The sequence below is a fragment of the Balaenoptera acutorostrata genome, chromosome 3 (genome assembly GCF_949987535.1).
Source record: "Balaenoptera acutorostrata chromosome 3, mBalAcu1.1, whole genome shotgun sequence".
In the NCBI taxonomy this organism is placed as follows: domain Eukaryota; kingdom Metazoa; phylum Chordata; class Mammalia; order Artiodactyla; family Balaenopteridae; genus Balaenoptera; species Balaenoptera acutorostrata.
Genome location: NC_080066.1, coordinates 94,752,807 through 94,773,811, shown reverse-complemented (window position 1 = coordinate 94,773,811; position 21,005 = coordinate 94,752,807). Strand labels below are relative to the sequence as shown.

Genomic DNA, 21,005 nt, shown 5'->3' with positions numbered 1-21,005 from the left:
TCCCTTGATCATTATGTAGTGTCCTTCCTTGTCTCTTGTAACATTATTTTAAAGTCTATTTTATCTGATATGAGTATTGCTACTCCAGCTTTCTTTTGATTTCCATTTGCATGGAATATCTTTTTCCATCCCCTCGCTTTCAGTCTGTATGTGTCCCTAGGTCTGAAGTTGGTCTCTTGTAGACAGCATATATATGGGTCTTGTTTTTGTATCCATTCAGCGAGCCTGTGTCTTTTGGTTGGAGCCTTTAATCCATTCACATTTAAGGTAATTACCGATATGTATGTTCCTATTACCATTTTCTTAATTGTTTTGGCTTTGTTTTTGTAGGTCCTTTTCTTCTCTTGTGTTTCCCACTTAGAGAAAAAGTTCCTTTAGCATTTGTTGTAAAGCTGGTTTGGTGGTGCTGAATTCTCTTAGCTTTTGCTTGTCTGTAAATCTTTTGATTTCTCTGTCGAATCTGAATGAGATCCTTGCCGGGTAGAGTAATCTTGCTTGTAGTTTATTCCCTTTCATCACTTTAAATATATCATGCCACTCCCTTCTGGCATGTAGAGTTTCTGCTGAGAAATCAGCTGTTAACCTTATGGGAGTTCCCTTGTATGTTATTTGTCATTTTTCCCTTGCTGCTTTTAATAACTTTTCTTTGTCTTTAATTTTTGTCAATTTGATTACTATGTGTCTCGGCGTGTTTCTTCTTCGGTTTGTCCTGTATGGGACTCGCTGAGCTTCCTGGACTTGGGTGGCTATTTCCTTTCCCATGTTAGGGAAGTTTTCGACTATAATCTCTTCAAATATTTTCTCAGGTCCTTTCTCTCTCTCTTCTCCTTCTGGGTCCGCTATAATACGAATGTTGGTGCGTTTAATGTTGTCCCAGAGGTCTCTTAGGCTGTCTTCATTTCTTTTCATTCTTTTTTCTTTATTCTGTTCCATGGCAGTGAATTCCACCATTCTGTCTTCCAGGTCACTTATCTGTTCTTCGGCCTCAGTTATTCTGCTATTGATTCTTTCTAGTGTATTTTTCATTTCAGTTATTGTATTGTTCATCTCTGTTTGTTTGTTCTTTAATTCTTCTAGGTGTTTGTTCTTTAATTCTTCTAGGCCTTTGTTAAACATTTCTTGCATCTTCTCGATCTTTGCCTCCATTCTTTTTCCGAGGTCCTGGATCATCTTCACTATCATTATTCTGAATTCTTTTTTTGGAAGGTTGCCTATCTCCACTTCATGTAGCCGGTTTTCTGGGGTTTTATCTTGTTCCTTCATCTGGTACATAGTCCTCTACCTTTTCATTTTTGTCTATCTTTCTGTGAATGCGGTTTTCATTCCACAGGCTGCAGAATTGTAGTTCTTCTTGCTTCTGCTCTCCTACTTGTTTCTTTTGTTTGTTTGTTTGTTTTGGTTTTTTGTTTTTAACTTATTTTTATTTATTTATAGTTTATTTTGGCTGTGCCGGGTCTTAGTTGTGGCATGCCGACTTCTTATTTGCAGCATGCATGTGGGATCTAGTTTCCTGTCCAGGGATCAAACCCGGGCCGCCTGCATTGGGAGCGTGGAGTCTTACCCACTGGACCACCAGGAAAGTCCCTCCTACTTGTTTTGATGTGGGTATTTTCTCAGTCACCCAATGTATAGGAGTCACTCAGCTAGTTTCTGGATTTCTCTCAAAGGGAATTGCTCCATGTGTAGCTTTATATTCAGTGCATCTGTAGGAGGAGGGAAATTCAGGAGCCTCTTATGTTGCTATCTTGGTCTGGAGCCCCCCAGGAGTATTTTTCAACCTCTTCATGAACATCCCTTCCTTATTGTCTCTGTCTTCCTTTCCTTCCCTCTCTGAAAAATAAAAAAGAATTCAGTATAAATTCCCATTAATCCCATTTATTCATCTCTTCAACCATTCATTAAGTATCTGATTTCTTACAATTTGATTGCAGCATCCAAGTCACATTTGGGACTTCAGTATCCTTAAATGATGTCTCTCCAAATGGCTTGTTAGAGGGAGACTACTGGTTAGCTTGTCCTCGGCACATAGGGTCATCTTTTTCCATCTCTTCATCCTAGTAAATGTGACCACTATATGTTTCATGCCTCCACAGAGAAAGATGGGAGGGGAACTCACAAGGCTCGGGTTGGTGACCTGGTAACCAGTCCAAACCCCTATTCCTCTCCTTCTCCTAATGCCATTTGTTGTATCTATTCCAGTTGTGCTGACAAGAGGGGTCATTATCACAGCAAGTGTGTGGTGGAGCAGATCTTGGTCCTAGGCCTCAAGAAGCAGCCATCTTCTGTGACCAGCCACTCACCTGGTGAGGAAACAGGCCATTTGTTTTTGTAAACATAGAAGTATCTGCAGTGAAGAGATGATTAGTCTAAAACTGACATAATGTGCTTAGCCAAGTGGACTCTGCTCTTTCTGGCAGGAGTCAAATATACTAGTATCTAGAGGGCATGAGGCCATCCTGCTTCTCTTCATCAACTGGTCTTTCTGCTCAGTGTAAGCAGTTAATATTTTCCTAAAGGAAATTATTTGGGACTTGAAAGACTATTGTAGCTTCTCTGAATATTTTTTTTAAACTGTAGATATCTGAAGTCCTGAGGAATCCTGCTCATGGAGTTTATGGACATGTCTTAAAGGACATAGGATAGGATATATCCTTTTTTACCTACTGAATTTGTTGGACAAATCACTTTGTTCCTTAGTTTTTTTTCAATCAGTCTTGCACTCAAAACAGTGAAGTGTTTCATGTTTTAAAATTTCATGGAAGTCCATGGGTACAAGTGCTATTAATTTGGATTCTCCTATATGGGGCATAAGGTTTTATAACAGAGTCAGAAACATTTTAAATTCAAAATTTCTCTCCTAGATGTTCATCAAACTTTCCTTTTTACAATTTTGATATCTAGATGGTAAAGCTCAGCCTGTGGCTTTTACATATTGTGCCAAAACATCCACCCTGAACCTGGAGAAGTTCTCACTGAACATTGGTGCTGACTGGAAGGTCCAAATCCAGTGACAGAGCAGTGCACCTGGTGACAAGTGCTGGGAACAGCTGCACCTTTCTGCCTTTCCAGGGGCCTTTTTTTGCGATTTGTGCTGCACGTTATTGACTTCTCTGGCTGAAAGTCATCTTTCATAAGTCACCAGTTTACTAATGAACAATAGCTTTCAGATTTTTCAGAGGTTACATTTTTAGATGTGCTAATAATACTCTTTGTGTCACACCTCGCCCCCCCCCCCCCTTCTCCTACATGCAAGTGGCCCAGAGACATTTATAGCGTTCACAGTTCTCGCATTGCTCCTTGGGCCATGACCTGTGGTATGCACTCTGGCCCAGTGGGCAGCTTCTCTTTGAGCACAGCTGGATGGCTTTGTTTTATGTGAGAAGTGGGCCAAGCCCACCCACCTTGTGGAAGCTTGTCTCAGTCCATGTGGCAGAGCCACTTAGGCTCCAGCAGCTGAGCTGCTCAAGGCATATCTCCAAGTGGACAGCAGCTTCTGGTGCCTCCCCACCCCAGTTATCTTTTACCCACTTAGACCTGGACAAGACAACCTTTTCTGCTTGCAGTGTATTCACTGCAGCAACAGGGAGTTACTCTACCCTAGAGCCTGACTCAGGAACACAAAGGGCTCTTTTCCCTGTCATGTTTTTTGGGCTCCAAAGTTCCAGATTAATCTCCTTAAACTTCTAATTTCTTTACATTAATTTTTTAATTAAATACTGTCCACTAACCAAAGCTTATTTGTAATATGAGTAAGCTATAATTAAAAATAATAAAATAATTACCCATGTCCCCACCCTCAAACTTCAGAAATAGAACACAGGGCCGGGATGAGGTTGAGGCAAGTAAGGCACTTGCCTGGGGCACAAAATTTAAGGGGGTGCCCCAAATCACAGTAATCAAAATAAATAATATTTTAATGCCATATTTTTAAAAATCAAAATTAACAGCAAAAAAAAAAATCCATGATGAACAAAATATCAAAATTTTAAATAAGGACAGGATCGATAGTACTGCGTTTTACTTTTGCCTCAGACTCTAGTACGGCGTGGCGTGGGCTAGAACACTACACCACGCCAGTTCCCCAGGATGCTCCCCAGGGACGCCCTGCGGCCGCAGCATCTGCTGGGGCAGTCACATGTCCTCAGCACAGCTCAACACGCACATTTGTTTATCAGGCTTCTTCCACTCAGCAGCTTGCCAACTGCCACCTCTATGCCTCTGTTCCCTGGGTCCCAATATCCACGGTCTGCCCTCCACCTGTGCAAATCCTACCATCCATCCAGGCCCAACTCAAATCCCACTTCCCCACAGAGCCTTTCTAACTACCCTAACACCCTCAACTCCCCTTTACTGTGAGCAGTGATTTTGCCCTTCTCTGAAATGCTGCCCCACTTACAATATGCATTCTGCTTAGCATTCTCAGGGATGGTGCCTCAGTGTTTCAGGTTTGTCTGTCTTGTTCCCCTACTAGGTTGTATGTTCTTCAAGATCATGTTATATTTGTCTTATATCTGCCAGAGCACGATTATACTTGGCTTTTAGTAATGGTTGGCTGTAATTGGTTGACTGATGGATTTGATTGATTTAAAATTGAGAATTGAATGTATTTGTTTCTGATTTACTTTTCTGACCTAGGACTCTTCCCTCCAGATGTAGTAAACATTACACATTTCCTCGTGGACACATTTGATTGTATCAGTTGAGGTTTGAGCTTTGCACCATATATAAGCGCACATAGACATATACAGATTCTTTGCTCCTATTTCTGTAAGTTTTGCAATTAAGGAGAAAGGAAGAAGCCTCCATTAGCTGAAGTCCTATTTCCCAGCTTCAAGTTTCCCTTGCCAAGCTACAGTAAGACTTAAACTGAAAACTGAATGCTCTTACCTAATATAAATGATGGTTTTTAATAGCACTTAAGGCTGAATAATTAAGACCTATCTTCAGTTCAACATTCATTACGTGTCTATTCATCGATTTAAAATATTTTTGGAGGAAGGAATGAAATAAGAACTTTAGAGTAGGTTAGTGAGGAACTGCTCTGTCTTGACCCAGGACTATCCTGAAAGGTTTAACTAGATACACTGAATGGAGAGAAATATATCCTGGGTGTTCTTAAATGTTCTCTGCTCTTATTGCTTCTCACACTTTACCCACCTCCTATATCTGAAGCTCAGGACCAGAGAGCTAAGCAGGGCCGAGTTGGCCTACAGTGTTGAGTTACCTTGTTGTGGCTAATTCTCGATATGTTTTCTCAGGAAACTGGATTTTATGTAAGAACTTAGAATCATTTTAACAAAGATTCAAACAAAGCTCTAAAATGAATATATAATGTGTCTTTCCTTTAAGACTTAAATGCCAAGGAATGAGTTGACAAATCAGTTTAAACATTAGAAACTGCTCAAAAGAAATATGGGCAAAGGTAATTCATAAAAGAAATTGAAACAGGCAAAATAAGCATGAAATACACTCAGCGTTATTAATATTCAGAGAAATGGGGGCGTCCATGATTGGCCAAGATTAAAATGAAAATATCCAGTGCTAATGTTGGTGTGGGGAATAGCCATTTTCGTGCATCATTGGTGGAATTATGCTAAGTATAATCTTTCTGGATGGCAATCTGGCAATAGCATCAAAATTTTAAATTTGCATATTTTAACCCAGAAATTCCACTTCAAATAAATCAGATAAATTGCTCAGAGCTACTAATTGTAATGTGGTTTATACTGTGGAAAACTAGAAATAAACTAAATGTCCTTTAAATATAAATATAGCCCTTTTGTACAGTAGAATATTATGCAGCCATTAAAATAACAATCTATATATATCAACATAGAAGTATGTTTTTGATAAAATGTTTACTGAGTGATTTCATTTATGTAAGTTTATAATAAACAGACCAAAGCTGGGGACTTCCCTGATGGTCCAGTGGCTGAGACTCCGCGCTCCCAATGCAGGGGGCCTGGGTTCGATCCCTGCTCGGGGAACTAGATCCCGCATGCTGCAACTAAGAGTTCACATGCTGCAACTAAGAGTTCACACGCTGCAACGAAGATCCCGCACGCAGCAATGAAGATCCCGCGTGCCGCAACTAAGACTTGGCGCAGCCAAATTAATTAATTAATTTTTTTTTTTTTAAAACCAGAATTGAGGCACATCCTATACTGCTCAGAATGTGAAGGCCATGAAAAACAGGTCTGAGGAACTGTTCCAGATTAAAGGGGGACTAAAGAGATATGATAACAAATGTATGATCCTGGGTTCCATCCTGGAACTATAAGGGACATTACTGGGACAGTTGGCAAAACTTGAATAGGATCTTTTGATTACATGGTAATTTTCCTAATTTTGAGAACTGTACTATGATTACATAGAAGAATTTCCTTATTTTTAGGAAATACATACGGAAGTATTAAAGTAGCATAGCTCTGACTTACTCTCAAATGGCTCAGAAAATAATTTATGTATGTATGAGAAAAAGAGACAGAGACAGAGAAAATTGGCAAAATGTATTAAAATGTTATAACTGAAGAATCTGCATGAAGGGTATACAGGAATTCCTTACACTATATTTTCAACTTTCCTGTAAGTTTTAAACTATTTCAAAGCAAAAAGTTTTAAAAACAAAGATGCTGAGCCATATCTTCCTAGTATCTAATAGCTGTAAAATGTTTGGTTTCGGGGCTTCCCTGGTGGCGCAGTGGTTGAGAATCTGCCTGCCAATGCAGGGGACACGGGTTCGAGCCCTGGTCTGGGAAGATCCCACATGCCGTGGAGCAACTAGGCCTGTGAGCCACAATTGCTGAGCCTGCGCATCTGGAGCCTGTGCTCCACAACGAGAGGCTGCGATAGTGAGGCCCGCGCACCGCGATGAAGAGTGGCCCCCACTTGCCACAACTAGAGAAAGCCCTCGCACAGAAACGAAGACCCAACACAGCCATAAATTAATTAATTAATTAATTAATTTAAAAAAAATGTTTGGTTTCTATTGTTGTAAAGGCTTATAAGCTGTAGCATGTAAAATAGGATGAAACAAACGGAGTTAAGAATGAACTCCAAGCCACTATGGAGAACAGTATGGAGGTTTCTTAAAAAAACTAAAAATGGAATTACCATATGATCTTGCAATCCCACTCCTGGGCATATATCTGGAGAAGACTGTAATTCAAAAAGATACATGCACCTCTGTGTTCATAGCAGCACTATTCACAATAGCCAAGACATGGAAGTAACCTAAGTGTCAATCAACAGATGAATGGGTAAAAGATGTGGTATACACATACAATGGAATATTACTCAGCCATAAAAAGAATGAAATAATGGGACTTCCCTGGTGGTCCAGTGGGTAAGACTCCATGCTCCCAATGCAGGGGGCCTGGGTTCAATCCCTGGTCGGTGAACTAGATCCCACATTCATGCTGCAACTAAAGAGTGCACACGCTGTAACAAAGATCCTGCATGCCGCAAGTAAGACCCAGCACAGCCAAAATAAATATTTAAAAATAAATTTAAAAATTTTTAAAAGAATGAAATAATGCCACTTGCAGCAAATGGATGGACCTAGAGATTATCTTACTAAGTGAAGTCATACCGAGAAAGACAAATATCATGACATTGCTTATATGTGGAATCTAAAAAAAAATGATACAAATGAATTTATTTACAAAACAGAAACAGACTTACAGACATGGAAAACAAACTTATGGTTACCAAAGGGGCAAGTGGGGGAGAGGTAAATTAGGAGTCTGGGATTAACAGATACACATTACTATATATAAAATAGATAAACAACAAGCGCCTACTGTATAGCACAGGGAACTATATTGAATATCTTGTAAAAACCTATAATGGGAAAGAATCTGGAAAAGTATATGTATATCTGAATCACTTTGCTGTACACCTGAAACTCACACAACATTGTAAATCAACTATACTTCAATTAAAATTTTTTCTAATAAAAATAAAAAGAATGAACTCCAGTACAAGAAAACACCTTTATTTCTGATGCAGCAGACCTCTTCAGAGTCATCAGATCAGCTGTTCTTCACCGGAGAAATGCCAGGCCAAGCCAAGCCCCCTACTTCAGGGAACACAAATACCACCCTCGGAGCACTAGGCCAGCAGCCCCTGACCTCACACCACCCACACTATGGCAGCGCTGTATGTGCTTCTATATGTGCTTCCCCACAGAGGTCCTGTCTGACTGCAGGAGCTGACCATGGAGCTTTCAGGAGGGTATTCACACTAAGAAATAGAATGGAATACATGTTTATGGCAGGCATTTATTTAGGGCAGATGCCCTGTATAGTGGTCAGGGAAAGTCCTTCATGCATTTGGAAGGCCAGTTTTGTCACCTTCCTTCTTTTCCCAGGTCTAAATCATCCTGTGGATCCTGGCTATGGTGGACCTGGGGTGGTCAGTTCCTGACAGAAGTGATCCCAGGATGTAGGTTCCAGTTTGAACAGGTACCAAGACATTCCCTGCACTAGAGGCCTAGTTCCTTTTTTTTTTTTTTTTTTTTTTAATATTTATTTATTTACTTGGCTGCGCCGGGTCTTAGTTGCAGCATGCGGGATCTAGTTCCCTAACCAGGGATCGAACCCGGGTCCCCTGCACTGGGAGCGTGGACTCTTAGCCACTGGACCACCAGGGAAGTCCCGGCTGTTTTCATTTAAATGTACCTATAGGACTATTTATGTTCTGGGGTACAACTCACTTTCAGAACTAAGTGAATTCTAGGATCCTGGTCCCACACATCAACATGACCAGGGCCAGTCCCAGATTGGGCCATTCTCCTAAAGGCTCCCTAGAGTGGAAAGCACAGCTCGTCACCGTGAGTTCGCCTTAAAGTTGTGCTGAGCCTTACATCCTGGTTAACTAATACCGGCCTATCAGATTGTTGTAGCCGTAGGGAAGACCGCAGTTCTGGAGTTTGGTCTGCGTTCAGAATTCCTTCACTGTTTCACATCCTTTTCAGTATCAGTGTATCATAGTGACAGGCAGCAGAAACACAGTCAAAACACATAAGTATTTGGAGTTTGATGGGTTTTAGCTCATAATTGACCATCTTACCTAAAAGCCTTCTTAGTGGGCTTCCCTGGTGGCGCAGTGGTTGAGAATCTGCCTGCCAATGCAGGGGACACGGGTTCGAGCCCTGGTCTGGGAAGATCCCACATGCCACGGAGCAACTAGGCCCGTGAGCCACAACTACTGAGCCTGCGCGTCTGGAGCCTGTGCTCCGCAACGAGAGGCCGCGATAGTGAGAGGCCCGCGCACCGCGATGAAGAGTGGCCCCCGCTTGCCGCAACTAGAGAAAGCCCTCGCACAGAAACGAAGACCCAACACAGCCATAAATAAATAAATAAATAAATAAATAAATAAAAGAACGTGAATAAAAAGAAAATTATAAAAAAAAAAAAAGCCTTCTTAGTAATGGAACTCCTATGACAATATCAAGCATTCCACTCTGCTTTTAAGATTTCCATCTACCAAACCCTCTGAATGTCCAGCATAATTCCAGGGGTGAGGGGGGAGTGGCACTCTAGACTAAAATAACTTCTCAGTCCAGGGGATAGAAAGCCATCAGCAACTCCACTGGAAACAGATTACCATATTAACCGCAGACAATGGGGGCCATACAACTCACATTCTAGCAGAAATAAAGGAGACGTTGGCATCTGATATCAGATCTGCCTGTCTTATGACCAGCTAAAGACTGCAGTGCCACAGCAAGGCCAGCCAGAATCAGACAGCTGCTTCTTGACTGTTGTTTTCAGCACGGCTGATGGTGTTAGATTCCACTCCCATCAGAGCTAGGGGAAGGGAAGCCCTGACTATTTATATGCAAGGATCCAGAGATCTTATGCCTAATGCACATTACTGGAGTCTTAGTCATGCATTTATTCCTTCACTGGATATCAGGAAACCTGGGGTCTAGTTTGGTTCTGTAGTGAACTGGCAGAATGACCTTGACCATGTCATTTAATCTCTCTAGGCTTTGGTTTCCTCTTTTGTTCAAGAAAAGAGATAATCTCTAAAATTCTGTGAGTTTCCCATGACTTAACTGTAAAAATAGAGCAGATACCTCAAGTTTTCCCAGCTGTAAAATGGGATTAATCAAACCTGCAGGGTTGTGTACAGATTAAAAGTATTCCATGTGTATGGAAAGGAAAAAAATAGTAACTTTACTTTGGAGAAACCTGGTAGACACCACCTTAGCCCAGTACTCAAGGGTGATATCACCAGTAATAAAATACATCAGTGTCATGTACCCCCAGATCTGATTTGATGAGAAGGGTGCATAACCTCTGTGATATTCGTCCCCCAAACCATAATCTCAGTCTAATCATGTGAAAAACATCAGACAAACTCAAGTTAGGGACATTCTACAACGTATCTGTCAAGTACTCTTCAAAAGTGCCAAGTTCGAGAGAGACAAAGACTGTGGAACTGTCAGAGATTGGAGGACACTAAGGAGATATGACAATTAAATGCAGTGCAGATCAAATTCTGTAACAGAAGGAGGAAAAAAGCACTAGCGGAAACACTGAAGAAATCAAAATATGTCTTGTAGTTCAGTTAGTGGTATCTTACCAACATTCATTTCTGACTTTTGATCATTGTACCATGGTTATGTAAGGTGTAAACATTAAGGGAGGCTGTTGAAGGGTATTCGGGAAATCTGTGCTATCTTTGCAATGCTTTTGTATGTTTAAAATTACTTTAAAAGTTTTTAGGGGACTTTCCTGGTGGTCCAGTGGTTAAAACTCAGCACTTTCAATGCAGGGGACACAGGTTTGATCCCTGGTTGGGAAACTAAGATCCCACATGCCGCGCAGTGTGGCCAAAAAAAAAAGTTTTTACAACTATGTGAAGTGGCTAGCTCACAGTAGGCACTTAATGAATGGTAGGTGTTCTAATTATAAGCGAATGCACTAATTCTAACAGTGTTGAATCAAAGAAATGTTGGTGGAAGACAGTGATACGCAATCATTAACTGCCTTGTTGGTGCAACAGAAGCCATTCCAGCCGCAGATATTGCATGACCTTGGCTGAAATATGTTATAAAAACGAGTTCTTTATCCTTGAAGAGGCTCTGGGAATTGAAAACGTGCAGCTGTTTGCATGCTCATCATCTCCCTTTGTTTGTGGGCTCAGATTGGATTTCTCGCTGATAGCATGAGTTTCTACAGCTGTGCAGCTGAATAAACCTTGAGTTTGGACCTGCTGATCTGAGAGGGGGTTTTATTCACAACAATTGGTAGAGCAAAATGAATAGCACCTTGCACTCCGTGTGTTTGATACAGTATTCCCATTGTGCTATGACAAGAGGCTGATCTCCATCACACACCCATCTTCATTACCAAGGACGGAGCTAGCTTAGACAGCTGAGGAAAAGAAGCTCAGCTGTGTGGGGGCCAGAGACAGCTCCTCCCCCGGGGGCAGATCAGCCAAGATACTTTGATTGCATTGGCAAAGCAATAAGAAGTGGAAGAAATTTCCAAGGGAGAGCTAGGTCAAGTGGGCAAGAAGAGACAGGGATTTTCTTAACTGAGGACTCTGCTGAGTGGCATTTTCTACCCAGACAGTTTCACTCAACGCTGACATCAGAACATTCTAGAAGAGATGCCAAATCCAGTTGAATAATAATCTGATATCCTAGAATTTTAAAAAGTAAAAATCATGTTCTCAAAAATGCCTAGAACATTCTCCTAGAATTCAGTATCTCACATTCACCCTTGCAAGCTTTTTTCAATATTGTTCTCCATTAATTTGGTGGCTAATAGTTTGATAGTCTGGATAACTGCCAATTCAATAATGTACCTGCCATTCTTTGCTAAGTTTCAGTGTTCAACTTACTCAAATATTCCCCTTTCATTTCCTGACAACACCAGAACTTAATGGCAACTCAGGAACATCCCTGGCCAGGTCCTTCTCTCTCGAGCATGCAGTCTAGCTGCACTGCTAGCCTCTCTCTTGCTCTCATACTCATGATCTTTCTTCATGTCTATTTTTGGTTTTCCTGGCTCAGGCTTCTTCGGGCCACTGAAACACAACCCTCACTTTCTTTCTCTCCCTCTGGCATGTATGCTCCTGGTAGGAGCCCCCTAAGTAAAAACTGCTACAGAAATCCTTACTCCTTCCTCAGGAAAACTGGATGGCTTCTGGATCACAGCTCAGTTTTTAACGTGAACACAAGCTGGACGACCTTCTGATGGACTTTAAACTTTGAAGTGGATGTGGACATTTTTCTCTCCGATGACAGAATCACTACAACTTCCTCTCTGCAGTTGCTTCCTTTCCTTAAAGGTAGCTGAATCTTGTTGTCTTTAAAAACCTGTTCCTTCCAAAGTTGCCTGTCATGCTGACCGTCATTAGCGCGTCTGTGGCCCCACGGACAGGGGCTGAGCCCAGGTCTCCGGGGCCAATCCCCCAGGCAGCCCAGGGCCAGGGCACCGAGGCCGGCGGCGGAAACCCGAGTGGCATCTACTCAGCCATCATCAGCCGCAATTTTCCCATTATCGGGGTGAAAGAGAAGACATTTGAGCAGCTTCACAAGAAATGTCTAGAAAAGAAGGTTCTTTATGTGGATCCTGAGTTCCCACCGGATGAGACCTCTCTCTTTTATAGCCAGAAGTTCCCCATCCAGTTCATCTGGAAGAGACCTCCGGTGAGTAGCCGAGTGGTTGCAGCTTGGGTTTTTTTCCCTCAGAGAAGTCCTCCCACTCCGCACCTCCCCACAGCACAGCTCTGTGGCGCGCGGGGCACTGGGCGAAGGGTCCTGGCAGTAGCCCTGCAGGGCTCTGTCCTCAGGTGAGGCAGGGCTGATTCTCACTCTCTGCTCTCTCTCTCTCTCTGAAAAAAATCTTGCTTTTTATGAAAGCCACTGGAAGTCAGTTTAATTCACCCTATAAAAGTAAATATTCCTTTCCCAGAACAAATTCCCAACTGGAATTTCCAAACAAATTCCAAAATTCCGACCTGGAGAGTAGTCCAGATCTACCCTCCTGTTTAAGTATCTTGCATCTTTATAAGATTCCTTCACTTTCTCACTGAAGGGCTAAAATCATGATGTTCTTTTAAGTTTGCCAGTAGCCATGTCTTTCTGAAATGGAAAGAGCCCTGGAAAGAGGAGAGTGGCAGCAAAGACTACTTTTTCATGCACAAAATGTTAGGATTAGAAGGAGAATCCCTAGGAATCATTTGAGTCCATCTACCTCACCTCACAAGTGAGGAAATAAAGGCACACCAGAGTGAAGTACATCCAGGGCACGCATGACAGCCTGGATTAAAACCCTGTTTCTTTTAGTGACTCTTCCAGCCTCTGGCTTCCATTGACAGTGGTCTACCAGGAGGAAAGTCACATTCCCCCGGCTCCCTTCTCAGATCACACCTCCGGCATGACTCTTGTCCTTAATTCAAGAAATCTTTATTGAACATCTTCTAGAGCCAGAAACCAGGCAAGCAACTGAGGAGACAGCGTAAATAAGGAAAACAAAAATTCCTGCTCTCCTGGAGCCTGAAGTCTGAAGCCTAGAGTCCTGAAGGCAAGAGAGGCTTTGAACAAGAGTGATGAGTTTCAGGAGACAATGTTCAGGGTGCTTCAGAAGGCAAGGAGAGCTAACCCAGGCCAGGGAGAGAAACCCTCCTGAGGAAACCATTTCATCTGAGCCCCAGTGCTATTCATGAACTACATCAGGTTAAACTGAGGCCCAGTGCTATTCGTGAGCCATGTGTTTCTTTTGTTTTGTTTTGGCCACACTGCGGCTTGTGGGATCTTAGTTCCCTGACCAGGGATTGGACCCGGCCCCTCAGCAGTGAAAGCGCAGAGTCCTAACCACTGGACCGCCAGAGAAGTCCCAAGCCATGTGTTTCCTTTTAACCTGAGATGAAATATCCAGGTTAAATACCAACAACCGTGTCCTCACCCTGTGTGTTCCACAAGGGCCCCTTTCCTTGCCTGCTGGCTCTATGCTCAGGCCCATGACTGTCCTGAGGGCCCTCAGTTTGGAAGAGAGGACTGGAAAGAACTTCATTCTCCAACCCAGTCACTGCCCTACTGCGAGGGAACTGGGACATGTCGCATCCCTGATGAAATATCTTCAATGACACTGTTCTCCCCTCCCCCCATGTTTTCAGATAAGTCCAAACTCCTTACCTAGGCTATAGGCCCTTCTCCAGCCAGCCCCGGCCTCCCTATCCATCTCTCCGTCACCCTCTCCCCTGGACCCCTACACACTCAGCTCCTCTGTTGTTCTAAGTCTTCTCATACACAGCCTTTAGACCAGTCAAGATACTACTCAAAGCAATGTGTCTGAGTATTTCATGCCTGATCTAAATGAATCGGTCCAACCGAACATGAGGATATGCATATGAACCATCCCCTCGTGGGCAGGAAACTGCCTGTCCTTTTGGGCGATTCCAGTCATCCCCATCAAATACAAAATGTGTGTTTGATTGTGAAATGTGAGTGCATCATTCGAGTGTGAAGGTGACCACGTAAAGGGGGAATCACACTGGGTCGGGGAACTTGGCTGCTCACTCAGTTATCGGCTATGACCACCTCTGGAATAAGGTGGTGAGCAAATGCTCCCATTTTCCCCATCTGCCTTTGCCTTGTGCATTCCAGGTTATTTCTCCATACTCTCCTGCAATCACTCTTAAAATCAGGGGCAACCTAGATCCCTTTTGCTTTTGGAGGGATGGGACACAAGGGGCCAGCTACAAGGCCTTGTGCATCTGGTACCCTCCTTCCCTTGCGAATGCAGGACCCCCAGATCGCTCCATGGAGACCCAGAAGCCCACGAGGGAATTCTCCCTTGGGAGGCAGCATCTCCCTTCTTGGTGCCTCTGCCCTTCCAGGCGAGGGCCCCTCCATAGGCAAGTTAACTCACATCCTCTTGTGGTGCAGGGCACAAGGATTCTGTGCAAGGATTCTGCACAGAAGATTCTGTGCGGTGCTAACCCTCTGAGTCAGCTCAGCTCACTAAGGCCGCCAACAACAGAGACTGGCAACGTGTTCCTGAGCCTCCCGTCTCTGGCTCTAGGCAGAGTCACCTTTCAGGAAGTTCCATCTCATTCCAGCCCCACTCTAACCTGGACCCCAGAGAAGCAGGAGTCCACCTATTTGGGAACCAGGTTAAGTTGGTTAAACTGCACTTGACAGATACAGCCTCAGTGTCTCTTGGCTCTGCCAGGAGAGGTTATAACCTATTTCGGCCTCCCATTCAGAGCTGAGTTGAGGTCAAAACTGCATCACTGATGGACAGCCATCCCCAATTTATCCCATCAGCTCTTTCCCTAGGAAATCTGTTTTCCCTTCCTCCTCTGCCCTCTAAGCTCCTGGGGCTGATAGCTGGGATTCTGCATTTTCCCTGAGCCACTTTCTGCTCAGCTTTGTTTCCACTGGTTCTTGGGGGTTGGGGGAATTTACCATCTTTCCTTTATCTCCAGATCCAGTGCTTTATAATTTGCTGGCAATGGCTGGGCCTCCAGCCATAGGCTGCCTAACTGCCTCTTCCCCTCAGGTCCTGTCCCCATCGCTCCATCTTTTCAGAGCCCGACCCTTTGCCAGTTCGGAGCTGGGTCCCAACTTCACCCACATTTCTCTGGTGTATGCCTTCCCTCTTACCTGTTATTACTATTACAACCCCATATCCAGCTGTGCTTTGCCCCGTTGGTCTAACCTGGCTCTCAGCCCTGCTCTCCTGCACTCCTTGGGTCAGCTAGCTCCCTCTGCCAACACCTAGACCTGAGGAAACCTCTTTCCCAGACAGACAGCAGCCCCTTTATATTCTGAACAGGCGACTTTATTTCCTATAGTTTCCATACCTGGAAATCTCTTGAATTACACTCTTTTTAAGGCTAGAGTTTAGGTAAGTTTCCCAAGTTGTAATTTATCATGAACCATCTTTCAACAAGTCTAGAAGATTTTGATGCTGGTACTAAGATCTTATCAGAGGGTATCCACGGAAGGTCATGACCACCACCCAGCTGAATGCAATTGGAGGAGGCTTTCTAATGTAAGATGCATCACAATTTCAGGGATGTTAAAATATGAGGGGGGAAAAGTACCTTGAGAATAGACAAATAAGACCCCTTTCCCCCTTAACTTACAGTCCTGCCATCCCCTTCCTACTCCTCTTCCCAAACCATTTCTTTCTCCTCTGCTGCCTAGCAGCCTGAATCCAACCCCACCAGCTGGGCTTTGCTGCTCTCTGTCTGATGTGGTCTCTGCCCCTTCCCAAGTCCCCACCATCCAGGCAGAGCTAACTTCTCCCTTGTCCCAAACTGTTACACCAGACAAAAATTTAAAAATAAAATAAATCACTACAGTCTTCAGGTTAGGTCTTGTTACCACTACAAAATTATCTTTGATATTTTATACATATTTATCCAGACGTGTTTATATGTGAATCCTTAGCGTGGCTGAATCATCAGCTTTTCTCTTCAAGAGGAAAACACATAAGGAAAAAGTAGGAAGATTCTTGTAGTTATAGGAAGGGGGCTGGACATGGTTGTTTTCTAGGGGGAAAAAAAAGGAAAAAAAAAAAAGATTTACTTACAAGAGGAAGGAGAGCTACAACAGAAACCAAAGGGGGGTGGGGGAAGCAACAGGGCAGGAGGCCACACAGGTGAGGGTCATCCCTCCCCTTGACCTGACCCTCAAAGACCTCTTTACCAATAAACTTGTGAAACGCCGGAGGCATGTAACTTTTCTCAGTAAAGGGCGGAAGTTAGTGTCTTGATTTACACAGGCCCAACTGGGCCAGCACACCGGGAAGTCAGAATGTGGAAAGCATAGGAGTGGGGAAATAGAGAAGCATAAAGACGCAAGCTGCCCGGAACCCGCTGAACTGTGGTGGGAGGGAGGAGGGTCTGACCTCTCAGAAGCTATGATGTGGGGATTCAGGATCTCCAAGGAACCATGAGCCCTCAGCTAACACCTGGGAAGCATGCTGCTTAAGAGAAGCTGACACTTGCTTTACCATTTTCATCCAAACTTCAGGTTTAAATAATCACCATCAGAACGTTTAGGAGTGTATTATACCCCACAAGAGCACCAGGAATAGATAGTATATATTATAAAGCAGTATCAAAGCTGCTATAAAAAAACTCCTTGTATCATAGACTTGAAAAATGTTTGGGAACTACTACTTTTTGCCACTCCAGGTAGATGGACTTCTTTGCTGATGTTAAGGTTTTGAAGGGAAAACGATGCCCCCATCTCCTTTGTTAACCTATAGTTAGTACCTTTCTCAGTCTGAAAGTTCACCCTTATTTCTAGCCAGAACTCTTCCGGCTACAATTTTAGTACATTATATCCGGCCCTGATCCAGCAGACAGTGAAATTGAGTCAGCTGATTTCCTCTATATAGTAATTCTCCTTATTCGTGAATAATGCCATCCTTCCTTTAGTTGCTTCAGATCAAATAGTCATAAAACTTCTCAACTCTACCTGATAGGTGTGATTTTTCCAAGTCTGGAGTTGTCAATGCTATGATCCACATACAGTTGATCCTCAGGACTTGTGGATTCTGTATTTGTGAATTCACCTACTCACTGAAATTTATTTGTAACCCCGAAATCAATATCCATGGTGCCTCTTCGGTCATTTGCTGACATGTGTAGGGCAGTGAAAAATTTGAGTCTCCCTCCATGCACGTTCCCAGCTGAAGTCAGACAACATGACCCTCTGCCTTTTAGTTTCAGCTCTCAGACTATAACCAAGTATCGTTTTCATAGTCTGTCTGGTGCCACGTTTTTTCTCTGTTTAAAATGTCCCTGATGAAGACTTCCCTGGTGGCGCAGTGGTTAAGAATCTGCCTGCCAATGCAGGGGACACGGGTTCAAGCCCTGGTCCGGGAAGATCCCACATGCCACGGAGCAACTAAGCCCGTGTGCCACAACTACTGAGCCTGTGCTCTAGAGCCCTTGGGCCACAACTACTGAGCCCGCGTGCCACACTACTGAAGCCTGTGTGCCTAGAGCCCGTGCTCCGCAACAAGAGAAGCCACCACAATGAGAAGCCCGCACACTGCAACGAAGAGTAGCCCCCGCTTGCTGCTACTAGAGAAAGCCCACGCACAGCAACGAAGACCCAACACGGCCAAAAATAAAATGAATTAAAAAAAAAAAAAAAGAAGAGTAAACATGTTAAAAAAAATGAAGCAAACAGGCTGAGGGCAAATAAATAAATAAATAAATAAATAAAATGTCCCCAACGTGTAGTGCTGGAGTGCTATTTAGTGTTCCTAAGTGCAGGAAGGCTGTGACGTGCCTTGGGGAGAAAATACATGTGTTAGATAAGCTTCATTCAGGCATGAGCTATGGTGCTGTGAGTTCAATGTTAATGAATTAATAATATATATTAAATAAGGTGTCTTTAAACAGAAACACACATAAAATAAGGTTGTGTATTGATGGTAGACTCCCAGGAATCTAATGCTATAATGTATTTCCTCCAGGTGCAATGACTCAATGTTCACTAATTGAGCATTCACAGTCACAGTGACTTTATAGAACGTAACTACCATGAATAATGAGAATCAACAGTCTTCCTATGTTCTCTCTATTCCTAAGTATCACAGCTTGAGATAATACCCTATGAACAGTGTGATCAGTAGGAAACACTGCAACATATTTTAATCCATTACAGTCATTATTCTCTTTGATGTTCAAATTGTCCCATCTTCAGACAATGGGAGCCTCCTACAAGTTGCCTGTATCATTTGACATGACCCCATTCATCTTCAGTAGCTTCCTTGTTTTCTGGCCACAACAAAAAGTCTCAGGCTCATCTTGTACATTTCTTACTCTAGATCTGGAATGAATCATTTCTTCAAGGAGGCTGGTTCCTTTTAGTCTGAACTAGAGTTAAAGAAAAGGAGTGAAATGTAGAAGACAGCTGCCCACTGACTTCCTGGGACACAGTGCTTGGCCTTTACATCAGCACTCTGAAGTTTGAAAGTTTTCTGACAATCTGTGGGGACACCAGAGGTCTGTTGCTCTAACGACCTCTTCCACATGCCCATCACCTCTATAATTAACACCCCACCCTGGGTAACTTCCCCGCAGGGGGTCACTTGACCTGAGTTACTCAATTCCGAAAAGAAGAAATCCTAGCTTGGCACAAAATAAATTTAGTCCGTTCCAGTGTGAGATGAGAGGGAGGGAGCAGAGCTACGGAAACACCGAGGCTGTGTGCAGTGAGCCCTCTCTTCCTGGGCCTAGAGCCCAGTTGCTGTGCGGCTGCTTCTCTCAGGGATATTATCTTTCCAGTAAAACCAGCTGGGAGGTCTGCTTGTAATCTGTTTTAGTGTCATCATCTGTCAGACAGTTTAGAAAGAAGTGGGGATCCCTGGGCTAGCCGCTAAGAGGAAGAATTGGGGGCATGGTGCAGAGTGGTTAAGACAGCTGGATTTAGAACCAAACAGACCTGATCTGAACCTTGGCTCTGCCCCTAGCAAGTCACATAAACTTTCCAAGTTTCGAGTTTCTCTTCTATAATGCACATAGTGATATTCTCATCATATGGCTATATCTGAGTATCCATAAAATCCTAGTAGGTGCTCAAGGTAAGGTAGCAGTATTAGGATAGGCAGCTGAGGACAGGAGCATAACACGGTGACGGAGTGCACAGGCTTTCAAGTCAAAGAAACTGGATTCAAATCCCAGCTCCACCTCTTACCAATGTGACCTCAGGCAAGTTACGGACCATTCCTGGGTCTCAGTTTCCTCCGATGTGAAAAGAAAATGAAAATTCCTACTTTCATAGAGTTGTTGTAAGGATTAAACGAGATACTGTACATGACTTGCTTAGCATGATCGTCAATAGCGGTGACGGTAAATGAAAGGCAAAATGAGGTACCCAGTTGAGAGCCAGCCCCCTCTCTACTCAGCAGAGAATCATCACAGTGCCATCCTGGAGTGGGGGTGGGGGAGCATAAGTTTTGGCGCAAGTGTGACAATTCTATAAATATCGATAACTTTTAGGACTGCCTCCCATTATATTCCGCAAGACAGCAGCTCCTCCTGAAAGTCATGATGGAGACAGGACTCTAGACATCATGGGAGGAACAAGCTGAAATAACTCAGCAGTAGAGCGCTGAGAATGGGAGGGGCAGAGACAGAAATAGCCAAGAAAGGTATGAGAAGATGCATTTCATTGATTATGAATAAGGAAGAGCATCTTTTCATAATTCATGTAGTTCTTGATTATTTGTTATCTTGCTGTCCACGAAATAGCTGTTAATGTCTTTCGCTCATTTTTCTATTGAGTCATTTGTTTTTTTCAACTTGAATTATAAGCATTCTTTATGTATCCTGGATACTAATCATTTATTGTTTAGATGTGCTTTTTTTTCCCATTTTTTGGCTGCACCACGCGGCATGTGGGATCTTAGTTCCCCAACCAGGGATGGAACCCACACCCCCTGCATTGGAAGCCCAGAGTCTTAACCACTGCACTGCCAGGGAAGTCCAAACTTTTCCCTCTTTTAAGGTTATTTTTTTACTTAAAAAATTCTAAATTAAAAGCTCTTAATTAGAAGTTCTAAATTAATTCTTAATTTATTTTTTCCTTTATAGTTAGTGCTTTTTGTGTTCTGTTAAGAATGTTTTTCCTAAACCAAAGTAATTCCTTTTTATTATCATTTAGAAACTTTATTTTTCCGCCTTCATATTTGGGTCTAGAATACATCTAGAAATGATTTTTCCATATAAGATAGGGATCACATTTTGTTTTTCCATATGGATATTCAAAGTTTCCAGCACAATTTATTAAAAAGACAATCCCTTTTACAAGGCCACTTTTTAAATAAATCAAGTATCTATCAATGTGTGGTTCTGTTTCTGTGCTCTCTGTTGTTCCATTGTGTGTGTCTCTCTTTGTGCTAACACACCTTGTGCCAATAAGTCTTTTTTTTTTTTATCTTGGCCGAGCCACATGACTTGCAGGATCTTAGTTCCCCGACCAGGGATTGAACCAGGGCCACAGCAGTGAA

General features: G+C 43.0%; 1 protein-coding gene across 9 annotated transcripts in view; it reads left to right on the top strand.

Annotated features, from left to right (window-relative positions):
• LOC103005791 (calpain-3) overlaps positions 1-21,005 on the top strand; it is a 128,703-nt gene that overhangs the window by 63,844 nt on the left and 43,854 nt on the right. For 7 of the 9 annotated variants that reach the window (XR_009007794.1, XR_009007795.1, XM_057544756.1 and 4 more), the window contains one exon: positions 8,372-8,465. Coding sequence is in view for 7 of the 9 variants with exons in the window: in XM_057544756.1 (XP_057400739.1) it covers positions 8,372-8,465 (94 nt within the window). In the remaining 2 variants the exon portion in view is untranslated. Of the gene's footprint in view, positions 1-2,199; positions 2,304-2,901; positions 5,702-8,371; positions 8,466-12,058; positions 12,671-21,005 lie in introns of those variants that run through there. The other 2 variants (XM_007173614.3, XM_007173615.3) reach the window with 2 other exon arrangements.